The sequence below is a fragment of the Epinephelus lanceolatus genome, chromosome 1, assembly GCF_041903045.1.
Source record: "Epinephelus lanceolatus isolate andai-2023 chromosome 1, ASM4190304v1, whole genome shotgun sequence".
In the NCBI taxonomy this organism is placed as follows: domain Eukaryota; kingdom Metazoa; phylum Chordata; class Actinopteri; order Perciformes; family Serranidae; genus Epinephelus; species Epinephelus lanceolatus.
In genome coordinates, this window is record NC_135734.1 from 25,046,086 (window position 1) to 25,055,279 (window position 9,194).

A 9,194-nucleotide genomic window follows, 5' to 3' on the forward strand; every position below is an offset into this window, starting at 1 on the left:
TTATATTTTGCTTATTTTATATTGCTGTTTTTATGCAGTTTGCTGATTATATTGCTCTTTGTTTTTCTTTTTATTGATGCGTACTTATTATTGCTTTTATGGGTTTTTTTTCCACTGATGCCTCCTGCTCCTACACCTCTGCTGCTGTAATGTTGCAAACTTACGAATAAAGATTTATCTTATCTTCAGTTCAATGGCTCTTTGGTGATTTACTCACATACTGCCAAGCCTTAGTAGAAGTTACACCAGGCCCCACTGAAAACATACTGTAATGTAGCTGTAAGCAGATATAGGTGTTCATTACTGCTTCTGTCAACACCTCTAACTCCTACTGTGGGCATCCATTAAGTGGAGACTGATGTATGAGCACATGATGTCTTCATAGGAGATTATAATTGTTGACAAATACTGTACATTAATAAACACTTATAGTTGCTGACTGCTTCAAAATTCACTGGGGAAACGTCAGACAAGTCACACGATTAATCCTTTTTCCACAAAAAGGTTTTATTGAGAATGTTTTTCTATAAGTTTGTTCTGAAATGCATTTTTTTTTTTACATATTCAAAAGATATCTTACATGTAAGACAAATTCAGTTATTCAATGCATGGCCTATGTACAGGAAATCATAACTTTTTTTCAGGTGTGGAAAAGAAATTAAAGCAAATATGCTTAATTAAAAAACAAAACAAAATCTTAGGAAGTGGGACACAAATATGAATGTGACGTGTGAGTTAATACTGCAGCTCCCTGGGAATGTCCTACATTAAAACAGCGAGGACCCTTTTCTTGAGCATTTCATCCGATGACAAACATAAGTCCAACATTTTTTGACGGTTGGACCCCAATGTGAGCTCCACATCCTCCTCTTACAAGACCCTGTTCAAAAACAGCTGACACAGGGTCACAGATCAGGAGAGTGACAGTACTTGACTCAGCGTTTGACAGTTCTGCTCCTGTTCCACACCTTTACACAGTTGGCAGGTTGAAAAATAAAATAAAGCTGAAAGTAAAAGTATAAACTAAGATAACACCAAGCAGAACATCGGGTGCGTTTATGCACACAGCAGGCAGGTGACCTCCATCATCCGTGTCGAGTATGCCTGCATACTGAAGCACTCTATTGTCAGTCTGAAAAAAAGGACCAAACTCCCGCAGGACTTCATCTCAAACACGAAGGAAGCATTTAAATGAAGCTATGATCTCGAGTCAGTTAGAAAATCTGATGAAGTACAACCTTAGTGTCAGTCTCTGTGTTACTTTGGAAGATGCAAGGAGCGAGCAACAAGCTGTGCAGCCCCACCGCCTCGCACGGTCCCGTTTCAGCTGAGATTCCTCAAGATTCCTCAGACATCCTGCAAGTGGAGAGCTGACGACGCAGGAGCTTCACATAGATGGAAAATAAATGCAAAGTTGGTGATTCTAATAAAAGTTGGTAGAAGGTGGGAAGATGTTGGTTTTTCTAGAAGAGCAGGGCCCCCATGCTGCCGACTTCGCTCTGTTCTTTCACAAAGATCTCAAAGTACTGATAGATGATGGTGACGGCCAGCAGGATACCAGTGCCAGAGCCGATGGCTCCCAGAAAGTCCGCCATTACTGATAAACCACCAATACACAGTCCACCAAAGGCAGCTGCAGTAGGAATGTACCTAGAACAGAAGACAGGAAGATTGAGATGAATGTTAATACACAGAATTTCACCTGTCAGTGTTTCAGCAGAAATTCATTAATTCATTAATAGAAAATGTTCATTTAGATAAGAACATCAACACCACAAGTCTGTCTGACAAATATATGACAACAGCCAGTTGTATGACCGTATTTTCCAAAATGTCGAACAATTCCTTTATGCACTGCATATTTTAGATGCACACCCAAGTGAGCAGACAACTGAGGAAAATTTAGCAGTAAGTGGTAGGCAGATAAGTACCAAGAAAAGATAGCCAGTGAACTGCTGGCCTCCTTTTAATTAGTTTAATATTGCTTGATGACTGATATTTTTGCACACTTTGCCTTCAAAAAGATGCTTTGTTTGGGTGGAATAGCATTTCCAAGGACACAAAATTCTTATTACAATAGAACACAATACACAGGGAGGTGACACCAATGCAGAAAGGATGGACTCAGGTGAGTTTGGTTGGTTGGAGCGGTTCATTTAGATAGGTCTTTGTCTGCTTCCATGTGGACTCTAGTGCGATTTATTTGTGGTGTGAAAGTAAACAAGCGAACCACAGGATGGGAGATATTCGATTTCAGTATGATTTCAAAAACTTGACTACTAATAAATTCACCTACTGATCGTTAAATCTGTTCAGGAAGCAATCTTATTATCTTTTTTTTTTTCACGGCCATGTATACAACCTATTTATACAAATAAATTGGTAACTATGGCAAAATCTATGCATGTCAGCGAGGGTTTTTTCATTGATAATCTGATAGCTGTTAAAAGCTGCTCTCCTTGTATCTGAGTTCATTAAGTTAATTAAAAAGCGTGTGACAGTGATCCCACAGTAATTAGCTCCAAATCAGAACTGTCTCTGTTAGTCATTATTCACAACATGCAGTTAATTTGCAGCTTAATAATATTGATAATGCTTATAATCAGTTATATCTTGGTGAACTCTTTATGACACCCAAGAACATAAATAAGCAAATCAGAATCATTAAAACGCTGCATAAACTTCTGTCAGTCTCAACAATTTGATTTCCTCACATGGGTCCTGATGATGGAAGAAGACAGTTGCTCCAACTGTCCAACTAATGAGTCATATGTCAGTTTAAATTCATGTTTACTTCTCTTGGTTTGTTTGTAAAACAAACAGTGTGAACAACCAAAATGCAATCATGACAGTTTGACAATGAGCCAGCATACATAATACCAGGACCTTGAAACTGAAGGAGCTAAACTGAATTCAGCCATAATTTGATTAATTACATCTGTACTATATATAAAAAGACCCAATGTTTTCCAAACTCTGCTTTTCCAAAGCTGTGTTTGCAAGACAGAGAGTACAGTCTGGATGTGTGAGGCGGAATTATGTACATAATATCTCCTGATGCCAACAGCTTTGCTCTACCATCATACACCCTTTTCTGACAGACAATCAGAGTTTAGTTTGACAAACATTTTACAGCAAGTTTTTTTTTTTTTTTTTTTTAAAACGATATATGGTTTGTGTTACTGAGGAGCTATGTAAATGAAAAAGGTTTTTGGTTTTACCTGTTCAGTTCGTGGACCATTGAGGTTTCTCTGTGTCCCCTCATCACCATCTGCTGCTCCTTCAGTTGTTTTGCCACCTGGATGAAAGTAAAGAACAGAGCTTTAACTCAGAGCCTGCTTGAAACAAACACAGAACACCAGCTGCCTGAAAGTGGTCACAACTTACATCTTTAGCAGAGGAGCCTGAGACCTCAATCCAGGTCTTGGAGAAAAAGGCACATGATCCGAGCATGAAGACGATGTAGATGACTGCATGGACTGGGTCATCAAGAACAGAACCAAACGACTCCGGGGGAGAGAGGTAGTAACAGAGTCCACCTACAGGGTAGGCACGGGCCGGACCACCTGACGTTGCATCCTACAAACATGAGAAAAGAATACAAGCTTTAAAGGTGTGGAAAAATGCTCATACAAGAAATCTCTCTCAGTCTTCACATGGACCCACTAAAGGCCCAGACACAGACACACCAAACAGACAGCAAAGGACTAGAGGCAGCGAAGGCCGACTGTTGTGTTGCCTGATGTCGTCTATGTCTTGGCCAAAAGCTTGCACATGAACACACCGCAAAGACTACAACCAAGAGCCAACCAGCACGTATGTTAGAGGAAATAACTTCCCATACCATTAGGCGGCAGTAGTCTGTATTCATCATTAAAAAGGGAAAACTGGAACCGGAACACCGACTTGACAGATTTAAGACGCTAATTAGCCAGATAGCACATTAATGACACAACCAAATGGTGAAAGAAGAAATGATATATATATCTGTTCCTGCTAAAGAGCTCAATGGCCAAAAAAATAATCTTAATTTATACAACAAGTTTGTTTCTATCCCATGCCCTATTGACATTGGTCGTTTGTTTGCTTTCCTTACTTCCACTTCTGTTCTTGTGCATTGAGCTTAACTCCAAATCAAAGTGATTTCATTCACTGGCAGGCTCTGCCAGGTCTGACGCTGATTCAACATGCTGAATTGGCTGAAAAATAGCCGTCAAGAGCCGACTAGTGCCAACAGTGCCAGCAGAAGGCCTGACGCTGACCAACAGCTGATCGCCAGCTTGGTGTATCAGAGCCTTTAAAATGTGTGGTGGTGGATTCATCTACAGAGACCCTGCCCTCTGCTGTTTTGTTTCCTGCATAGTAAACCTCTAACACAAACAAACAAAAAAAAAAAACTTGAGTACACCTGGAGGCTTCATGCCCAATGGTTTTCAAAGTCATTCTCTGAGACTCTTTCTTATAATGAAGCTCAACAAACTGAACGGAAAGGTGCGATTATACTTACAGACCAAGTACCGAGCAGATTAACCAGGAAGTTGCCACTGAAGCGTGTGGAGAGCATCTGGGAAATAACGTACAAGTTGGAGACCAGGGCAGACTGCAGGATGATGGGGATGTTGGAGGTGTAGAAGAGCTTGATGGGGTAGGTGTTGTACTGGCCACGGTAGCGGGCTGACTTGATAGGTAGATCGACCCTGAATCCCTGTGAGAAGATGTAAATGTGTAGGACAACTGTGAACAATCTGAATTCCCAAACGTCATCATCTTGTACCCTTGCAGTTCCTCTTCTAAACTTGGAAAGAAGTCGCGTTAAGAAAAGCCAGCAACTCACCTGGAAGTATATCACTACAGCAAAGACAAACACTGTGGCGATGAGGTTCATGAGGTTGGGCAGGTTCTGTCTGTAGAAGGCCTCTCTCAAAGCACGCACTTTGTCTGTGCGAGTGGCCAGCAGATGGAAAAGCGCAATGATTGCTCCCTCAAACTCTGTGCCTAGAAACAGAAGAAGTCACAAGTATGAGAGACAGTCCCATGGTGTGCAGAGGATTTACATTTCTTTATCAAAATCATACATTCACTGAACACTTTGTGGTTTCTTACCTCTTCCAGTGTTAACAGTCGTAGGGCTGAAGGCCTTCCACACGATCGTCTCACAGATGTTGGTAGCGATGAACAGCGAGATTCCTGAACCAAGACCATAGCCCTTTTGGAGCAGCTCGTCCAGCAGCAGCACGATCAGCCCGGCCACAAACAGCTGTGGAAGAACAGATACAGTCAGCTGAAAAAGCACTACGGCAGTCATGTGAAAATGTTTCACTGCGCAATAAATTCACATTTCTTTGGTGAATATCGTTCACTCTGACTTAGTTAGTTCGACATCTATCTCCCTTAACTGAACTCAGTAAAGGTGTGAGCTATATAGAGCTGCACTTCCAGTTCCACTGGAGCATATTTTGCTTTGTGTAAATTCAATTAGCCTAAACAAACCTGTTGGTTATGTGATTCTAATAATAACCAGTGACCGATGACTATTTGGACTGTATTAATTTACTTGAAGGCTGTTTAACACTCTTTAATTAAAGGAGAATTATATGTTTGATAAAGACTGGTTTAAATGTCAATATCACTGCAGGGGATTTGTCTATGACAATAAATCAATATTTGGGGAACACTGGGGGCTTTATTTAAAAACCACAAGACAGAAAATGCTTTACAATCCACATCTGTTTGTTCTGTATTATTATATTTCTTTGTATTACAATATTTTCACTGTAAGTGCAAACTATAAGCCGGCTTTTAAGATATAAACTATATTTTCAGTCAAAGTGCCGAATTGGTTTTGACCAAGTTGAAGAATAACTCAATTCTCACCTGAATGATGATGAGCAGACAGATTCCAGCACCCATCTCAGAGGGATCTCCGTACATGCCTGTCATCACATACACGATGGCCTGGCCGATGGTGATGATCATTCCAAACACTGAAAAATATTAACACGGTTTAGACTTACTCATAAATTCTAACTCTATGTTCACAAGTCACCACCTGATAAGAGTTTACTTACATTTCTGAGCTCCATTGAAGAGGGCTCTGTCCTTTGGCGTGTCTCCAACCTCAATGATCTTAGCTCCAGCAAGCAGCTGCATGATCAGGCCTGAGGTGACAATAGGCGAAATACCCAGCTCCATCAGGGTACCTGGAGGGAGATACTCAAGTTAGAATATACCAGCAGGAGAGCAGACCTGCATTCGATCTTAATCTCTTAATCTTAAATATTAACTCAACAAATACCTCTGTTTGAGGCCAGAATGACTCTCATCCAGTAGAATGGATCTGCAGAGTCTGAGGACATGATGCCAAAGAGTGGGATCTGCAAGAAAACAGTTACCGCACAGTGTGAGAGAATTGGATTTTTACAGTTATGCATGATTTTAATTGCTCCTATCAACTTGATAATATTGAAAACAATGCTTAAACTACAAGTCTAAGCCTTTCATTCACAAAATGTCATCAAATAATTGGTGTAAATAAAAACTAGTCAGTGAAACACGGTGTACAAATCCATGGTGTTTTAGTTTGGATAGTTTGACATTTGTCAGGCCACACATAATCTTAAACAGACTACATACTGTGTAATGCTAATGTCACTGTTCGTGGCTAAGTAAGCTATGATTTTTCAATGAATCGACAGAACAATCAGCAGAAAATTAATCACTGACAATTTTTATGTAATCATTAAGCCCCTTTAATTTTTTAATTTAGAAGCACAAAGTACTCTCTTGTAGGACTACAACTAGCTGTGATGGGCAGTTGTCACATTTCTTCAAAATAATTAAATTGAAAATAATTGATGGATCAATAAATTATGGGTAGAAAAGTTCCCAGTAACCCTAGTTTTAATTCTACAATATATATGTAGCTCATTGAGAGCTTTTATGGTATTGTAAGTGTGCAGAATGTTTACTACAAAAGTCGATCACACCAAAAAGTCTTATTGACAGGTATGCTGGATCAAAAAATACTGCATAATGGGACGAGGTGTACTTGTATTATTAACAATATTTTAGTCCACTGACCTTTAATGAAGGTCATTTAAGAATTTATCTTAAGGACTTTATCTGAAAGCGAGTGCAAATGATTGTAGAGCAGTTTTTTTTACCTCAAAATGTCACAAATGAAATCAGCTGTATTTGCACATTTACAGTAGCTGGTGAAAAACTGAGACAGTGATTAACTGTGACACTTACCTGGCAACACACCAGGAAGATGAAGAGAGTGATGGCAGTCCATAATACTTTCTCTCTGAACTGGATCTGTTGGCCGATCACATTATAACAACATTTAAAACAAATAACTAAAGCAACATCAACAGAGTATTTTACAAAGCACGCAAATGTACTAATAAAATATGAGTAATTCATACCTTTCTCTCAGGTTTTTGGATTTCTGGCAGCACTGCACAGAATGGCTTTATCACTTCCAAGAATTTGACTGGAAACAAGAAAACAAAAGTGTTAATGTGAGTTATATCTGGTTATAATAGCTGGTCACCAGTGGGACGTGGCAGTGAATGGTGGGCGGACTCAACACAGACTTCAATTTACAATAACCTATACAAAATAAATTTGACTGTCAAATAAGGCATTTTGTAAAACAGACATTTACCGACACCTCTACATTATTATTACTACATGTTTTTTCTTACTAGCATTAGGGCAGGTGATTTAGGAACGACAGGCTCAAGATAACACCGGTTGTGTTATGCGTCGTCATCACTAGACTGTCAATGTCTTTGAATGAGTGGCTAACAAATTAGCATAGGAGATGTTTCCTGCCAACAAGAAACCACCGTGTCGCCTCTAAAATCTCACCACAAGCACAAACTCCAGCTTACAGAAACACCAACTAACTTTTGAAACAAACACACTCACAACTTATCATCACAAAAGTCTCATAATAGTATAAAATAGTACACAACTAGCTAGCAGCGTTAGCTAGCCTGCTATCAATGGCAGCGCTAACACCGTTAGGTTAACGTTAGCTAACCAAGTTACACAAAGCAGTTTAAACTGTATTCAGAGGGTTTCTACACAGACTGCAGGTTTCAGGCTGAGACAGCCCGTGTGTCAAAGTCATACTCACTGCCCATGATGTCCCGACTGTCCACCTATGTGGTCCTTAACTGTGTAAATCTGACCAGACCTCGCTACTACTGACTGAGCCACCGGGAGGAGGAGGAGAAGGAGGAGGGAAAGGAGGAGGGGAAACTTTAGAGACACGTCACCACTACAGACACGACGAGCAACCATTTAAAGAACAAGCCAACAAATGAAAAAATAAAATAAAATAAGATTAAAATAAAACACTCAAATGATCATTTAGTTATTTTATAGGCCATGTTAAACTTTGTCTGATTACATATATGCTGTATACGTGGGGCAGAGCGATATCAAGTTGAAGTCAGTTTTATTTATTTGTTTCATTTTCAACATTTTCATCACTGACTGTGTTGCTAAATCTCCCTGAAGTCATTTTCCACCTCGTCAGTAGTTTCACGCCTTAAAAAAAAACCCCCACACAAAACAGGAAGTGGCGTATGTTTCGGCGGAAGCTCAGGGTAGCAAACGGTCTTGTCTTTTTTCCCCTCCATGTTTCATAATGTTAACACATGGATGTATAAAGATAGTGTTAATATCTGTGTGTCACACTCTTAAAGTTCCACACTGTTAGACTAAATTATGAGGAAAACTGGTAAGATCAGAAAACAAAAACAAAAAACATATTTGATATATTTATAAAAGTTTTGTTTACGTGTAGAGGGTAAGCTTTGTCAGTCTGTCTCACTTTAGTGTGTCCAGTCTATAGATCAATATGAACCATATTACTCATAAGGGTTATTTTATTTAAGCGCCTGAGATTGGCCAATATGTTTTTCTGACAGTTAACATGTCACTACTCTTATATAATGCAATAAATAAATAGATACATTTTAAAAAAGGAAAGGTAAAAAATCTGTCTTATTTTCAAAAGTTACAAGGCAGAAATGTTGATATTATTATTATCATTAGTAGTAGTACTATTATTATGTATATTGTGTTTATATCTTCAAATAGTGAATTTAATATCTAGCTTACCTCAAGACAATACTCATCACTTTACAGTAACAGTTCACATTGCTGCAGTACAGACA

The 9,194-nt window shown here is 39.2% G+C and overlaps 1 protein-coding gene across 1 annotated transcript; it reads right to left on the bottom strand.

Annotated features, from left to right (window-relative positions):
• Window positions 1-486: 486 nt before the first annotated feature.
• Window positions 487-8,270, bottom strand: sec61a1a (SEC61 translocon subunit alpha 1a). The gene is made up of 12 exons (XM_033627387.2): window positions 8,147-8,270; window positions 7,428-7,495; window positions 7,252-7,317; window positions 6,296-6,374; window positions 6,069-6,200; window positions 5,875-5,984; window positions 5,104-5,257; window positions 4,835-4,995; window positions 4,508-4,705; window positions 3,388-3,579; window positions 3,222-3,298; window positions 487-1,650 (listed from the first exon to the last, which is right to left on the bottom strand). Exons 1-12 carry the CDS (start codon window positions 8,151-8,153, stop codon window positions 1,464-1,466), a joined length of 1,431 nt encoding a protein of 476 aa, XP_033483278.1. The 5' UTR covers window positions 8,154-8,270; the 3' UTR covers window positions 487-1,463.
• Between the last annotated feature and the right edge of the window lie 924 nt (window positions 8,271-9,194).

Excerpts from the sequence above, each read along its gene's own strand:
- sec61a1a (XM_033627387.2), bottom strand. Across the intron at positions 7,318-7,427 it reads TCCAAAAACCTGAGAGAAAG|ATCCAGTTCAGAGAGAAAGT; the intron begins GTATGAATTACT and ends ATCGGCCAACAG. Across the intron at positions 4,706-4,834 it reads CTGTAGTGATATACTTCCAG|GGATTCAGGGTCGATCTACC; the intron begins GTGAGTTGCTGG and ends ATCTTCTCACAG.